This window comes from Puma concolor, chromosome B1 (genome assembly GCF_028749965.1).
Source record: "Puma concolor isolate L17-30 chromosome B1, mPumCon1.1.hap2, whole genome shotgun sequence".
NCBI classification, from domain to species: domain Eukaryota; kingdom Metazoa; phylum Chordata; class Mammalia; order Carnivora; family Felidae; genus Puma; species Puma concolor.
The window spans coordinates 51153054-51170398 of NC_141670.1; the positions used below are offsets into that span (position 1 = coordinate 51153054).

General features: G+C 43.3%; 1 protein-coding gene across 1 annotated transcript in view; it reads right to left on the reverse strand.

Annotated features, from left to right (window-relative positions):
* The window catches only part of KIF13B (kinesin family member 13B), a 201810-nt gene extending 194041 nt beyond the window's left edge, over positions 1-7769 (reverse strand). The window contains exon 1 of the mRNA XM_086703788.1: positions 7625-7769. Within this exon, the coding sequence (XP_086559914.1) occupies positions 7625-7679 (55 nt within the window). The 5' untranslated portion in view covers positions 7680-7769. The remainder of the gene's footprint in view (positions 1-7624) is intronic.
* Between the last annotated feature and the right edge of the window lie 9576 nt (positions 7770-17345).

Below are 17345 nucleotides of genomic sequence, written 5' to 3' on the forward strand. Positions count from 1 at the left end.
TCTCAGCTCAGGTCTTGATCTCAGGGCCATGAGTTCAAGCCCCACATTGGGCATGAAGCCTACTTAAAAAAAAAAAAAAAAAAAAAAAGAATTTCATAAATGGAGTTTCTTGAAAGAATATTCATGTATACTCACTTCCACCATATTGGCAACCCACTTACATCTCAGCCCACTACCAACACACCAACACTAATTTATTCATTCAGTCAAAATTATTCTTCTGAAAATTACCACTGACCACCATATTGCCTAGTCCACTGAACACAATTCATACATGCCATTATCATACATGCCATTCCTGTGATCTCCTACTGACCATTCATCCTTTGACACATTTTCTCTCTGGGTTCCATATTACTTTTACCTGCTTCTACTTATGTCTCTCCTCTTGGCCTCTATGACCTCCTCCTTTGCACACACCTTAATTTGGTATTCTATCTTATACCTACAGTAATGACCCCCAAATCTACACACATCTCCAGTTCCTTAGGTTCAGACTCCTATGCAATAACCTTCTGGATCCACCCACTGCACTGCAGACACCTAAGAGTTTCTTCCACCTATGTACAATATCTTATTCATAGTCGTAGGTGCAGTAGGCACCACTGACTAAATATTGTTGAATGCCCAAGAACAGAACTCATCATGTCCTACACCTCCACCCTAAAACCGGCTTCTCCTATACTTCTGATGTCAGGTAATGACCCCAACATTTGTTCACTTAGTCATATAAATCATCTAAACCAGAAGCTTTACAGTCTTCCTGTATTTCCTAACTTGCAGTTGCTCTAATGCCATCTTGACATGCTCCTGCTGGTGGTATGAGCTAAGCCATAAATGCTCTTTACCCAGCACCTCTGTCAAGAATCGGTCTGCAGTCAGCAACTTTGAGGGACAAGTTTGTCCTTCGGGACAGAGAGCAGGCTTGCTTACCACTTAAAACAATGGATTCCCCAAGCCCTGTGTTCCTCAGATGCAGCGCAAACCAATTGCTTGCACAGCATCCATTTGGACACTCCACATCACCCCTGTGGGATTGGCCAGTGAGGGGAGCAACTCACAATGGCTGCTCTGCCATGAAGTCTTCTGACCCAGAAGTCCTATGTCTTCTCCTAGCATCCATGAAACAGTAACTAGCTAACTTATTAGCTTATGAGCAAAGTAAAAATACATAGATTAATTCCAACAACTTGTGTTATGTACCTCACCTACCATGCATGCCTCCCTGCCCACTGTCTTCAGCTCAACCCTTACCATTCTCAAGTCCCACCCCCATTTCTTTCATTTGTAATGCACTAGCATCACTGTGTACATATGTTCTTGTAATTGACTCACCTGTGCATGCATCTCTTATTACAAACAAGACAGGGAGTCCCTTTGGTCAAAGATCATGACTTATGCTTCTCGTATATCCTGCACATCTTTGAAAATTACATAAACTCAAAAATGCAAGGTCCCTTTAAAGATCATCACATCCAATATAGCAGTAAAAGCACAGGCTTCAATGGGAAAGTAGGTGAAACTCAGGCTCCAAAATACTGGTCTTGTAATCCTGGGGAAATTTACTTATCCCTGTCTGAGATTTTGTTAAATGGTAATTCTATAAACTACCTTTCAAAGTTTTGTTTAAAGAATAACATATACAAAGTACTGAACTCTGTAGCTAACAAACAGCTCTTAAAAAGGAGTAGCTATTATTCTTTTCTTCAATCAATGCATACTGAATGGGCTAATACCATCTTTTAAAGATATCTACAGCAGGGGTACCTGGGTGGCTCAGTCAGTTGAGTGTCTGACTGTGGCTCAGGTCATGATCTCATGGTTCATGAGTTCAAGCCCCACATCTGGCTCACTACTGTCAGCATGGAACCTGCTTCAGATCCTCTGTCCCTCCCCACCTTGTGCTCTCAATCAAAAATAAATTTAAAAAAATAATAAAGGTATCTCTAGCACCCAAAAGCTCAAGCCCAGTACCAATTAAGTCATGGGTTTGTGTCCTAGAGATCAATTAGTTTCACATACTTCCCCATAAATTACACTGCTCATCTTTGCCAAGTTTTTTTTTTTTTTTTAATATGTTCTGTTGAACACAAGGGAAACCTGATCAGCAAGCCAAGAGATCAATCAATAATAATCCATTTCCACTCAATAAACATCTCCATTCATCTGCTTAATGAATAGTTTTGTCAGTAGTATCCTCCATCTTCAGACCTTAAGGACTGGAAAAGTTGGACATTAGTCATTGTTTTATGGAGGTGAGGGGGTAAAAGTAAATGCCAACTCAAACAAGTTTTTATTTTATTTTATCATGTAAACTTGTACTTTCTTCTCCAAAAGCCTGTGGCCCTGTATGTATAAATCCCAATTTCAGTCACTGAGTAGACAGCAGAAACAAAACAATGTTGTAAGAGTTGTGTGTTTCATTCTCCATTAGCATATCAAGCAGATGCTAGAAAACAAGGATCTTCTGTTTTAGAAAGTATGTCAGAAATTTCCATCCACAGCCGTCCTCAACTCCAATATCAGTCATCTCTCTGAGCCCACCAATGTCCTGAGGGTCAAAACCACCTTCCTGTATCAGAATCTCCTTGCTACCCTGCCCCTTCATTTCCTAAGGATCACGTGTGTCTTCCCAGACTGTCAGCATGTTCTCTAAGCTTCCTACTTCCTCAGTTTCACCTTGTAGTTTCACCTTGTCTTCTGAGTCATGACTGCTTACCTAAGTTTTGACCAGCCTCCTTACTCTTCCTATTCACATGGCTTCATTTTCACAACCCGCTCTTAAATGTTGCCCAGCTGTGCCCTGAATCAGGCATCTACCCAGGCTTTTGATCCTGCTCTGAGACCTGGCAGTCTTCCTTCTCCATGCTGTGTCCGAGATCCATGCGAAGTTCTACAGAGCTAAAGAGAGCACATGGACCAGCCACCCTAACCCGGACTTCTGGGCCGAGCCAGCACTAAGGGCTCCCTGCAATTCCACCCTACCTTTCTAATCTCATCCTTCTGGCAGGCTTATCTGTCTCTGCCGCCTAAACTTGCCTGGTTCATTCCTGTTTCTGTGCCTTTGCTCTCAGGCCACACTTCCTCCTCAAAGACCCAACGCTCTCTCCTCCCCTCCTACCACGCACCCATTCCGATCATAAGCTTCCTCCCTCTAAGTCTAACCAAGGTTCTCCCTCCCCAGAGAAGCCTTCCCTGATCACCAGGCTTCCAGGGACCTTTCACTCCTCTGAATTCCAGTATTGCCAGATCACTCACCTGGCAATCTGCGATAGGTGCTTGTTTACCTTTTAATCTTATCTTTTCACGGGACGGCCATTTCCTCATGAGCGTGAACCATGAAGCACATTTTAAAAAACTGAATATTACAATACTAGTCAACACTAAGAGTTTTTAGGATGTTAAGATTCTCCCAACAAGAATAAGCAATCTCATTTTTTCATGTTTCTTTCTAGCCCTTGCCCATCCCTGTTTACATTTTTATACAGTAATAAAATTAACAGCAAATTCAACCTTACAGTTACACATTCTGTTTTACATTCTGGTTTTTCTGCTAACATAGAAAAGTCTTCCTTGTTAAATGATGTCCATTGTCATAATTCTTAATAGATACATAACAATTTTTCCACTGAGATACTAGACTATGATTTCCTTAAGCACTGACTTCTATCAGTACATTCTTCTTTGTGTCTTTGAGCCTTTCACTGAATTAAGTACTATAAAGTGCAAAGTAAACCCTTGAGAAATACCTGTTGAAATAAATTTATTATCCATGTTTCCTAACAACTGAAATAACCCATTTCACTACTCTTCTCTCTAGCTAAACATCTAATGTAATTTTTGGTTTCACTACCTTAAACCAGATAGATAGCAAAGGTATTTTCCAAACACTTTTGGTGTAAATTTATTTATTTTGGTAATTGATTTTACACATATTTAAATATGGGAAACCTCTTGCAAAAAGGCAGTAAGATCCCATACTATCTAATATAAGCTAGACATCTGGCAGGCATTCAGTAAATACTAAATATTTTTTAAACCATCTGAAGTCATAAAACATCAAACTCCTGAATAGGAGAGTGTCACTGATCTACCTAGTGCCATCAATTATGCTTGTAAACCTTTCGGTTCATTTAATAATTATACTGGTTAATAATGTATGAATGGGTGTTCCTTACAATGGAAGAAAACAACCAGAGTTACGTGGTGAGTTGTCCACGTCTGAAAAAGAACATGAAAAACCAAACAGTATCTGCAAATAGAACTTCAAGATAGCATGACAAAACAGGTTTACAGCTTTTCTTCAGCTCGTTTGAGTTCATATTTCAGATGAAGAAAAGCAAAACAGAAGTTGTAATGTTAAAACTAGGTAAAATTACATATAATTTTTTATATTGGGTATATTTACATATACCCAAACCCACGTATAATTTAGCAAAAAAAAGACTGAAACACTTACTTCCATGATAAATGTTAAATAATAAGCCAACTAACTACCTTAACACCTTAGCAGATACTGAACCACATGAAGATCTTAATGGTACGTTAGAAGCTTCCTGCAAATTTCAATTTTCCTCAAAAAGTAGCCGATGAGTCCAAACATCAGAAACTACACAGTAAAACATCCTTGTAACCCATTCTCATCTCAATCTTATTTGTGAGGAGTGATATCTGAGGTTGCTTCCTGAACTAATATGCTATGAGAGAAACAGTTATGACTAAAAGTTTACTATTTGCCATAATCATATACTACTACTTAATACACTAATTTTCACAGAAGTAATGATTAGAGAAAGTAATATGATTCTTCTCAAAATTCCTGGAAAGGAATATAGTTCCATTGTAGTCTTTTTAAACAAATTCTAGATAGCAGTTTAAAAATCACTGGCTTTAGGGGTGCCTGGCTGCCTCAGTCGGTGGAGCATGCAACTCTTGATGTTGGGGTTGTGAGTTCGAGCCCCAAGCTGGGAGTGGGATTAGTTAAAAATGAAATGTTAAAAAAAAAAAAAATCACTGGCTTCACAATAATAATACACTGAATTCCATAACTTCTAGATTTATGTAAATGACTACTTCATGACAAAACAGAAATAGAACCAATCTTAATTATCTGTGGTAATTACAGAAAAAAGAAGTCCATATGCATTCAGGAAATAACAAGGCTAGGTAAGAGATGGCACTAAATGAAGGGGGAAGCAGTTACCAAAATAATGCACTTCTATTTACGGAGTAAAGAATCTATGTATAAACCTTAATTTTAAATATTTTTTGGGGGGGGGGCAGGTTTGTTTGTTTTTAGAGATAGCACAAGCAGGGGTAGAGGGAGTGAGAAAGAATCCCAAGCAGGCTCCACACCCAGCGTGGAGCCCCATATGGGGCTCGATCCCATGACCACGAGATCATAACCTAAGCTGAAATCAAGAATCAGACACTCAACCCACTGAGACACCCAGGCACCCCAAACCTTAATTTTAAAATGAGTTCAACCAAAGGAACAGCTAATATCCATTCCACAGTGAAAATTAGTATTCTATGTGTCCCTGGCACTCTGATACAACAATTACTATAATCTAATTAATGACAATTTATATAGTACCTTCCCTCAAAAACTGAAATTCATGGGGCGCCTGGGTGGCTCAGTCAGTTAAGCATCTGACTTGATTTAGGCTCAGGTAATGATCTCACAGTTCTCTGAGATCAAGCCCCATGTCAGGCTCTGCACTCACAGCGTGGAGCCTGCTTGGGATTCTCTCCTCTCTCTCTGCCTCTCCCCTGCTCTCCCTCCTTCTCTCTCACTTAAAATAAATAAACTTAAAAAACAAAAATAACTGCTGCTTCAAATTCTGTTTCCCTCTTGTTCCCTGCCCCTCCCCCACTCATGCTCTGTCTCTCTCTCTCTCTCTCTCAAAAATAAATTTAAAAAAACATTTAAAAAATGTTTAAAAACTGAAATTCATGTGGGGAGGGGAAGAGGGTAGGATTCTAATGATCTGAGATGGGTCTTTTGTGATGGTTAGCTACATCTTTTTAGCACTGACATTTCCAAGTTTTTTGTGAAAAGGAAATTTTAAGAATGTGCTGAAATCATCCTTTCAGAATCAAGTTCCAGATAAAGTTGTGTTTTATATGGCCTGCTTTTTCACTTTTTTAAAATCATTGTAATGGTAATAAACTTGAATAAAGATGCCTGAGCACCTAAGAACAAAAGCTTCTGAAAACTTTCAGAGTTCATCTAAGACCCTTTGATTTTGTCAAAGGAAAGACTGAAGACCCAAAATGTGCACTAGTTTAAGTTCTTAGGGGAAGGAGAAAAAAAAACAAAACTCTCCTAGGTCACATGACAGCCTTACACTGACCTAGCAACGCCAAAAGAAATGATCTTTTGGGAAGATCTGACTCCTAGAGAAGACATAAACCAACTTGGAAAAGAAGGACAAACCAACAAAACAGACCGTCAACTGGCTGATCTGTATATCTCAATATATACAAAAGACAGCAGAGAAAAGGAAAATTGGAAAACTCGTGATTTCTACATAGACTTAACACTTGAATATGAACACAGAAGCTGCAAAAAGAGTCTTATCAATTGAAAAGTCATCTCCTGGGATTATAACAGTGATCTCAATAACATAGCCTTGTACAGAAAGTGTTTTCAAATATATTATCTCATTTAAAGTTCCTTGCTCAGTCACGCTGCTGCTTAAGCATTAAAGCCAAGACCCAGCCCACCTCCTCGCGGTACTCTTCACTCCATTCGACAGTCTAAAGAGGATTTAAAATGTACTCGGTTTATCTGCTTTCTCTACCCTCCCTGCAGAATTGAGAGAATGTCTGAAAGATACAATTTCACAAGAATCTTGGCACTTAAACTATTTATTGTTGAGAGATGACGAATATGACTTCAAGCAAAAACAAAACTATCTCAACAGTCAAAAAAGCGGGGGATGGAAGGGCATCTCTTCTCACTTCAAAGTTTTTACAATTCTTTATGACCGCCCAGTTAAACGTATAGAATGAAAAATCAAGACGAGGAATTTCTGCACTTGAGTGCTTTCTCAAGAGTAAACCAAATTCCCTGCCATTTTTTCCTGCCGCGGACCACAAAAGTGCAGGGTTGAGGTGACTGGGCCGGAGACGTGGGGCCTCGGGGTGCCTGGCCGTCCCGGCCAGGGTGGAGGGGTGACGACCGAGGGGCGGGGGCCACTCTGACAGCTGGCAGGGAAAAAGCAGGGGACGCGTCGGTGCACGGGCGAGGAGTAGGGGCGGGGGAAGGAGGAAACGAGCCCGGGGCCAAGGACCAGAGCGCCCTCCCGCAAGGGCAGGAGAGGCGTGAGGGCGAAAGGGCGCCGGGGCGGGGCGGGCGCGCCGGCGGAAGGGGCAGCGGACCGGGACGTGGGGCCCGCCGCGTCCCGGACGCGGTGCGGGAGAGGGGAGGGGCGTCCCCGCGCAGGACGGGCGGGCGCGGGGAGACAAGGATTCGGGGTGCGCCGGCCGCCCTCTCGCTTGGTCGCGGACTGCAGGGGCGGGGCCGGTCGGACCCCACACGGCGGCCGCGGGTGAGGGAAGGGCGCGCCAGGCACCTGCCGCCTCCACCGTGGCGGCCCCGGGCGGGCTCGGCTCTCACCTCTCCGGTTCATGGGCCGGATCCGCACAGCCACTTTCACTTTGGAATCCCCCATCCTGCTGCTGCCGAGACTCTCCCTCGGCTTCCGTCTGCCTCGGCCACCGGGCAACTCTTCGGGGCTGGCCGGGCGGGAGGGGGCTGCGGGAGGGAGGGGCGGGGAGGGGGCGGAGCCGGGGCGGGGCGGGGCAGGTCGCCGAGCTCTCGGCGCTCCCTCGTTGCATGACGGGACTTGTAGTCCCTGAAGGCAGTCGTGGGCAGTGGGCAGGACAGCGGCGGAGGGGCTCGGGTGGGGCAGGAGACATTAGGCGCATTTCGCTCTCTGGAACGTGTAAATGCTCCTCTGTTTCTACATCATTCTACTCTCACAGCTAGTACTGAAACATACGCCGTCGGTAGGCTGATACCACACCTGAAAATAGTTGAATAGATGACATTGGAGACCCTGAGAGCGATTTCTTCAGACTTATTTCCCGCTAACCTTAAAGTTTGATCCCCGCCTCAACTTCCTCTGCCTGGATTGCACTCCCGGCCTTGTTTGCTGAAATCTTCCTTCAAGACAAGGCAAAAGTTAACCTCTTCAGGATGTCTTCATAGATCCGCAGGTTAACCGTATACGACCTCGCCCTCTGAGCCCCTACCAGTCTATTCCAGTCTTGACCTTGGGCTCTGGAACCAATCCGAATTCAAATCCTGCACCAACACTTTCCAGCGGTGTGACCATGGACAAGTGATTTGATATTTAGCGCTTGTCTTTTCATGATTAAAATGGAGACATTAATGCCTACTTCATAGGATTGTTGCAAGGCTTAAATGAGTTAATACGAGTAAGTTCTTTTAAAACTCCCTGGCACATAAGAAGTGATCAATAAAAGTAAGTCATTATTATCTTTGCTTTGTTATAGCACTTATGCTGCGATTATTTATTCTCCTGCCATATATTTTTTAAACCATATCGTATGTGTGTAGTTTAGCAGGTAGTAGAGACCCAGTAAACATTTATTGCGTGAATGAGTGAATGAATGAATGCATGAAGCCGCGCTAAAATTAGCTCGTTATTAAACCCAAGCAGAGACTACTAACTGGTGGCCTACTGGCCAGATCTGACCTGTAAATATGTTCCATTTGGACCAACAGTACTGTCATGAAAATTAGGAGGCTTGTCTGTGTAATTCTGGGCCTGTGCAATTACATCCTGAGAATAATGGATTAGAACTAGGTGGCAGTGGCCACTTTTATGAGAGGCAAGTTTCTCCCTTTCACCATTGCCTACTTCCACTCGGCTTTACCACTCATGTGCCTGGATCCTGGAGGTTTGTGATGCCTACTTGGATATGTTTTAAGGATAGTACAACACTCAGAACTATTTTACAGGTGAATAAATACAGAAAGCCAGCATGACTTGCCCTTTTACCAACCATCCTATCGTTGACCTGTCAAAAAGGTTAAAAGCGCCTTTAAGCGGAATGTAATTCTTGTACCACATATAGATGAACATTGAAGACATTATGCTCATTGAAATAAGACAGACACCACACACAAAAACACTGTGTGGTTTCATGTATATGAGATACCTAGAAAAATGAAATTCATAGGGACAGAAAGCAGAATGGTGGTTGCAGGGGGCTGGAGGAAAGCAGGAATGGTAGTGTGTTTTGTTTTGTTTAATGTTTGAGAGAGAGAGAGAGAGAGAGAGAGAGAGAAATGGAGCTCGAGCAGTGGAGGGGCAGAGAGGGAGACACAGAATCCAAAGCAGGCTCCAGGCTCTGTGCTGTGAGCTGTCAGCACAGAGCCTGACATGGGGCTCAAACTCATGAGTTGCGAGGTCATGACCTGAGCCGAAGTTGGACGCTTAACCGACTCAGCCACCCAGTGCCCCAGTGAGTTAGTGTTTAATAGAGTACAGAGTTTCTGTTTGGAAAGATGAAAAAAGTTCTGGAGAAGGATAGTGATGATTGTTGACAACAATAGGGATATACTTAATGCCACTGTACACTTAAAAGTGGTTTAAATGAGGGGCGCCTGGGTGGCTCAGTCCGTTGAGCGTCCGACTTCGGCTCAGGTCATGATCTAGCGGTCCTTGAGTCCGAGCCCCGCGTCAGGCTCTGTGCTGACCGCTCAGAGCCTGGAGCCTGCTTCCGATTCTGTGTCTCCCTCTCTCTCTGCCCCTCCCCCGTTCATGCTCTGTCTCTCTCTGTCTCAAAAATAAATAAACGTAAAAAAAAAAAAAAAGTGGTTTAAATTTTTTTTTTTTTTTTTTTTTTTTTTTTTTTTGAGACAGGGAGAGACAGAGCATGAACAGGGGAGGGTCAGAGAGAGGGAGACACAGAATCGGAAACAGGCTCCAGGCTCTGAGCTGTCAGCACAGAGCGTGACGCGGGGCTTGAACTCACGGACCATGAGATCATGACCTGAGCCAAAGTCGGACGCTCAACCGACTGAGCCACCCAGGTGCCCCTACCACAACTTTTTAAAAAGGTTTTGTTATGTCGCCTTTACCAGAGTTGGGTACTCTGGTCCTAAACATACTTCCTAATAACCGTCTTCCCACATTCAGATTATTGCAAATAAGGATTTGCAATGTGTCAAGGTTCCTGGGCAGCCATTCTTCCCTTTATATCTCTTTTATAATGTGGTTTTAAAAGGCATGTTGTTGGGGCGCCTGGGTGGCTAAGTCGGTTAAGTGTCCGACTTCGGCTCAGATCACGATCTTGTGGCTGGCGAGTTCGAGCCCAGCGTCGGGCTCTGTGCTGACAGCTTGGAGCCTGGAGCCTGCTTCCGATTCTGTGTCTCCCTCTCTCTCTGACCCCCCCCCCCCCCCCATTCATGCTCTGTCTCTCTCTGTCTCAAAAATAAATAAACGTTAAAAAAAAATTTTTTTAAAGGCATGTTGTGATGATAGCTTGAATCTAGCATTGTAAACTGAGGTCAGACAGGCAGAAAAAGAGAAGGCTGCACAGTTTCTGTGGGAACCTTGTGTTTGAATTTATGCTCAAATTTCAGAAGAAAGCCCCTAAGGAGGTGAAGTGGGGGTGGGGCAGAAATTAATAGGGAAGAGGTGAGGACTTTCTGTAAAGTTCCAAAATCATTTAAATTGTCGGGGAAATGTTTGATTGGAAGAAAATGATAGTAGCTTCCCAAAGGACTGTAGAGAAAACCCCTGTGGGCCATTCTCTGTTCTGACTTCTATTCACACCAACTTCTCTCTTTTAACTTCTGCAATGTAGATGAGGAGAGAGGATTCTTAGAGAAGAGAGCCCAAGACCAGAAGTGCCTTTATCTTCCCATGGAAAGTCTTCCTGAGGTAGACCAGAGAGAAAGGACTGAGATACAGGTTACAACCTGCAGCCCAGGAGCTTGGGGGCTTTAACATCAGGCGAACCTGGAAAGCTGCCTAGTCACTATGCAGGGGGTGTGGGCTCAGGCTCCAACAGGAGACAGGAAAAGTCAGGTCTCTCTCTTAACTACTCAGAGGAATGAGGGGAGAAAAAAGAACTTGGTAAATAAAGCACTCCCTTGGACCTTTGTTTTGTAAAGCAAGGATTTAAGAAGCCAACCAATATTTATTGGGTACCTACTAGATTCAAGGTCTGTTTAAGGTTGATTTTGAGCTGTGTTGATAAGTTTCTTATTTTTTGCCCTGACATTTTGCAAATTTACTCATTCTAAACCTGATTTCTGGTTTACTTTTTGTTACTTTGATCCACTCATTCAGCAGTTTCTGGTGACGCCTGCGTAGACTGAGGAATACATTTTGCCTTCTCTTTATAAGATCATCACTTACAGAATAATACTAGCTAACATACTCTGAATGCTCACTATGTGCCAGATACTGTCATAAACATTTTACACGAATTAATTCACTTACCACTCACTAACTCTGTGAAGTACTTTCTGTTATTATCCCTGCATTACAGATGGGGAAACCAAGGACCTGAGCAAATCACCAAAGGAGCCGCGGTGCTCCTACTGTTGAGACCTCCCATCCACAGTCTTCCCGGATGGGAGGTGTCTACATGCAGATTGCTCAGCCCCTTGGAACCTGAGATTTATTTTTCACCATTCTACTTTCCAAAAATCGTTTCTAAAACTCCATTATTGTAAAAAAGTGGGAACTGTGTACTAAGTTCTGTTTTTGCCTTTAAAAAGGAAGGAATGAGCTAATGGCTCCATCAGGCAAAACATTTCTTTCCAGCATAAATCAGGATTTACCTGTGTGTCTTAGCTGTGCCAGAGCTTAGTTTTCCCAATTAGAATTGTCTCTTCCAGTCTCCTCAGCTATACTGTGAGCACAAGGAGGGTGTCTTTTTCAAGTCTCTTTGTCTCCGACACTCACTACAATGCCTGGAACTGAGTAGGCAGGCACTTAATACATTTAGGGGAATGAAGATACTAGCAACACAGCATCACAATTGACCTCAGACAGATTGATTAGATGACTTGCCTCAGATCACACAGTTAGTAAGCGGCTGGGCTGGAGGACAAACACAAATTGGTCTGATTCCAGAAATCTAGGCTGTTTTCACAAAGAAGCCATCCCCATGGGTCCTTTCATGTATTTTTCATGCTTTTCTACCTCGTGAATCCTTGGTGGGAGACTCGGCCTCCATAATAGCAATCATCATGTCATAGCTGTTATTTATGCAATGCTTCTGTGCCAGGCATTGTGCTCAGCACTCCCCATATATGATCTCATTTAGTTTTCACAACTATCCCATGAAGTGGGTGCTATGATTATAGCCTTTGACAGATGGACAACTGAGACTTAATAAGGCAAGTTAACTCACACAGTAGCCTGAGTAAGAAGTTCCTGAATGCAAATCCTGGGTGTCCCTTGTCTAGACTGCCAAACCATTACCAGTACCCCACCCTGTCTCTTCATGTAGTACCTGATGCTCAGCTGGTCTTTCAGTGTTTACTGACACTCCTCATCAACCACCCACTAACAGGACCACACCTGGATCTTGCCATGACCTAAGACTGCTCCACCTATGAAATTCAATAACTCTCATCCATAACCTCAACTTCATCCAAACTCCCTCACCCTCCTACTCCCAAGGACCAAGTACATCGTTCTTAAGCCTCTAGTTCCTCAACCTACCTCATTTCTCATACTCAAACTCCTTTAAAAAAAAAAGTTTATTTATTTTGAGAGAGAGAGAGAGGGGCAGAGAGAGAGGGAGAGAGAGAATCCCAAGCAGGTTCCATGCTGTCTGTTCAGAGTCTGATATGGGGCTCAATCTCACAAACCTTGAGATCATGACCTGACCTGAAACCAAGAGTTGGATGCCTAACTGACTGAGCCACCCAGGTGTCCCTCATACTCAGACTCCTTCAGGGGTTCATTTTTACCTTATTTTCTTTTTCTTTCTTTCTTTCTTTCTTTCTTTCTTTCTTTCTTTCTTTCTTTCTCTTTTTTGTTCTTTCTTTCTTTCTTCCTAGAGATAGTGAGTGGTTCAGGGAAAGAGACAGAGGGGGACAGAGGATCTGAAACAGGCTCTGTGCTGACAGCAGAGAGCCCAACATGAGGCTTGAATTCACGAGTTGTGGGATCATGACCTGACCCGAAGTTGGATGCTCAACTGATAGCCATCCAAGTGCCCCAGAGATTCATTTTCTTACAACCCTAGTCTAAACCTTACTCTTGACTATATCATCAACACCACTCATGACCTGGAAATCCCTAAACTTATGTAATCAATTTCCCTTGTGTGCCCAGCTAGAGGAAGTCACACATCCATACACAGTGGTGGTCTTTGATCAAAGACCAAATCTGTGGCCTTTGATCTCAGCGTGGCCCTCAGTAGAGCTTGAAAACTGTTCTCCTGCTCGGGTCTCCCTCCTGTTCCTCCAGAGGCTTTTACCATCTTCATCACTGTCTTCAAGCCCCCAGCCCAAAAAGGCCACCCAGCCCAGCATGGCCACTCCCAATTCATGCCACTCCTGCATTGCTGTAAAAGATCAAGGCTCTCAGGTGAAAATTCCCTAAATTTGCTATGCCTGTAATTTTATCTATGACTATATTAGCACGAACTTTTCCCCTCCAGTTGCAGAGGTAGGTGTGCACCTTCAGCTCAAGGCTAAGACCTCTGTTCCATGATCTTTCATCCCACCTCCATGGCAAAGTTGTTCTGTTAGTCATTCCCTGTCTAACCAATTCAACCTTTCCTTCTCCACTAGCCCCTTCTCTTTAGCTGGTATCTCCCACAGAAAAATCAAAACAAAAAATAAAACTCAAGGGAAAAAAAAAACAAGGACAACTTTGTGTCAACCCTTGGTCCACTTGTAGTTACCAGCCTTTCTGCCTCGTAGCCATCCTTCCCCAAATAATAATCCATACTCATTGTTTTTCCTTCCTCACCTGTAATTAGTCAACCAACTATTAATTTAATCATGCTTTCACCCACCCTCACCCCTCTAATAAAACTGTCATTGCAATCAGCCTTCCTATTGCAAACCCAGTAGGGTATCTTTCAGCATTTTACTTGATACTTGATTTCTCTGTGATATTTGGCATTATTAGCCATCCCTCTTCTTGAAGCTTTTGAGTCTGTCCCTTGATTTCTATGGCAGCACTCTGTTCTCCTTGTTTTAATTAACTTATTACCCCAGTCAACAAACTTCCCTATCATGTGCTTGGCACTACTGTGTTAGGTGCTTTGGATACAAAGATAAGAAAGACATGGTAACTGTCCTTAAAAACTAAAAGATTTGCTTAGATTTCTGGAAAATCAGTAACTTCTTCAAGTTCTTTTGCTGCCTCTTTGCTTGTTTCTCAGTGCCATGTAGGAGTCCCCTTTAAAGACAATGGCCTCGGGGCGCCTGGGTGGCACAGTCGGTTAAGCGTCCGACTTCAGCCAGGTCACGATCTCGCGGTCCGTGAGTTCGAGCCCCGCGTCAGGCTCTGGGCTGATGGCTCAGAGCCTGGAGCCTGTTTCCAATTCTGTGTCTCCCTCTCTCTCTGCCCCTCCCCCGTTCATGCTCTGTCTCTCTCTGTCCCAAAAATAAATAAACGTTGAAAAAAAAAAAAAAAAAAGTCAATGGCCTCAAAAAGGGGCAGGCTCAGTATGCCAGGCCTGAGAGATCACACAGAAGGCAAAGCTAAGGATACTCCAGCCAGTTCCAGGGTGGGGGAGAAAGAGCCAAGAGATAGAATGGGCAGCTAAGAGGTAGAGAAAGTTGGCACAGAAGAAGACAAAGGAAAGAAACAGTAGTATGCACTCTCCTAAAAGGGTAAGGCCACAGCCTTGGGGTTTAGGAGGCTGAAGGAATTAGCTTGAATTTTGAGAGGTTTAGATGATTAGAAGGGTGTTCTTGAGTGTTGGAGATTAAAGATCTCCTCTGAGGGGCACCTGGGTGGCTTAGTCAGTTGAGCATTCAACTTGATTTCAGCCCAGGTCATGATCCTGAGCCCCATATCAGGCTCCACATGAGCATGGAGACTATTTAGGATTCTCTCTCTCTCTACCTCGGCCTCTGCCCTTCTCTCTCTCTCTCTCTCTCTCATAAAAATAAAAAAAAAAAAAAAAGATGTCCTCTGAATATACTAAGTAGGGTGGCCCCAGACAAGGCCCTCTTTCCCTGGGATCTCATTTGGAATGAGATATGGTTTATGAGACCAGAGAGCAAGGTGTAACTTGTAAACTCAATTATTTACGTATTAATGTTCTTTTTGTTCTCTTTTTGTGCTTAGTAAACTTTTCTTAAACTTATGTTTATTTGACCTATGCTAAGGGGAAGCAAAGGAAGGGGCTTTTTGACAGATCTTTAAAAAGCAAGTCTATCTCTGAGGCCAATGTGGTAAGGGCAGTGGGGATTGGGAAAAGACCACAAGAGTCAAATCAGAAGTACAGATTTGAGATCACTGGGTTCTGCTCCAGGAGAGTCCTCTCTTCATGCTGGCTTCACAGACCTGGGTTTTACTCTTTTATGGAGCGTGGCATTCCTCATCTGCCCTTACCACTTACTGCTCTCCAAGACTGTTGGTACAGTCTCTATCATCCCCCAAACTTGCTTTGATTACTCTCACTCAAAACTGCTACCGTCCTTAGGATGCCCTCCCTCTGCCAGTTGAAATCTAACCATTCAAGCCCTATTTTCTCCATAAAGTCATCCCTCACTAATCCTACACGCATTACTGTTTCCCTTCTGGAAACTTTTCTAGTACTGTACTATGTTAGCGTCGGGTTACGAGCCGACTTCAATAATGTATATAAGTCTTGTCTTCTCCAATTAGACTGAGAACTCAGTAGCAGGGATGATGTCTTCTCATTCTTGGTATTGCTCAAAGCAAGGAGCACACAGCCAACACCGCATATACTAGGTGACTGAATTGTTTCCATTTTTAAAAGGCACAGAGGTGGAAGAGCCAGGAGACAAGAGAAGGGATTTAAGTTAATTATTTTGACTGATATTCTAGAGTAACAAGAAATTCCAGGAATAAATAAGCCTGGAGAGGGAGTGGGGTAGAAGATCTTTAGAACATCATTTGGCCCTTTTTTTTTAAATTTTTTTTTCAACGTTTTTTATTTATTTTTGGGACAGAGAGAGACAGAGCATGAACGGGGGAGGGGCAGAGAGAGAGGGAGACACAGAATCGGAAACAGGCTCCAGGCTCCGAGCCATCAGCCCAGAGCCTGACGCGGGGCTGGAACTCACGGACCGCGAGATCGTGACCTGGCTGAAGTCGGACGCTCAACCGACTGCGCCACCCAGGCGCCCCATTTGGCCCTTTTTATTGAGGAAATTTAAATTCCTACTAATCTCTGAAGAGCCAGAAGATGGTCTTCCAAAACACAGATTTTACACTAAGCCCCCCCAAAGTGTTCACTCTATGTACAAACATAAATTTACTTCCCCCTTTGCTGAAAAGCAACTCTTGGGATGCCTGGGTGGCTCAGTCGGTTAAGCATCTGACTTAATTTCGTATTAGGTCATGATCTCACAGTTTGTGGGTTTGAACCCCACATCAGGCTCTGTGCTGACAGTTTGGAGGCTGCTTGGGGTTCTCTCTCTCTGCCCCTCCCCTGCTCGTGCACTCTGTCTCTCTCAAAATAAATAAATAAAAAAAAAGAAAAGAAAAGCATCTCTTAAGGACATCAATAACGAATCTCTGATAGGCTTAGTGCATCTCCATAAATCATTCAGGAACAGAGGTCAAGAGGAGGTATTCTTTTGATATTATTCAAGCCAGATTGTACAGATCAGTGCCCATAAGTGAGCACAAAAGGACATCTATAAAATATTCATGGGCTATGGCACAAAGCACTGACTGCTTGGGGGACCCGCTGCACCCCCTAAGGGATTAGATTAGTCAGATCTGTGGTTGCAGTGGTCTACTCCCTTAAACTCAGAGATTTCCACAGCTCATCAACAAATCTGACTTAGAATTTAAAGGGATTTTTTGAATCTTTGAAAGTTTAGGGCAGGCTGGAGGTAAACTATTTGGCTCAGGCTCCTTGCCTAAGGGAAGTGACTGACTTTTTCACAAAGAAGGCTATCTGGAAAAGGAGCAAAAACCTCCTCTGGGAAATATTGTATAGAGTTGGAAGAAAATTAATCTCTCAGGAATATACCTTGAGAGGAATCTTTGCCATCAAAGATACTCTCCTCCCTTTGTTCCTTATTGATATTGTTAAATCAAATATTATTTAATCTAACCAATATTTATGGGTTTTTTTTTAAGTTTATTTATTCATTTTGAGAGAGTCAGAAACAGCATGAG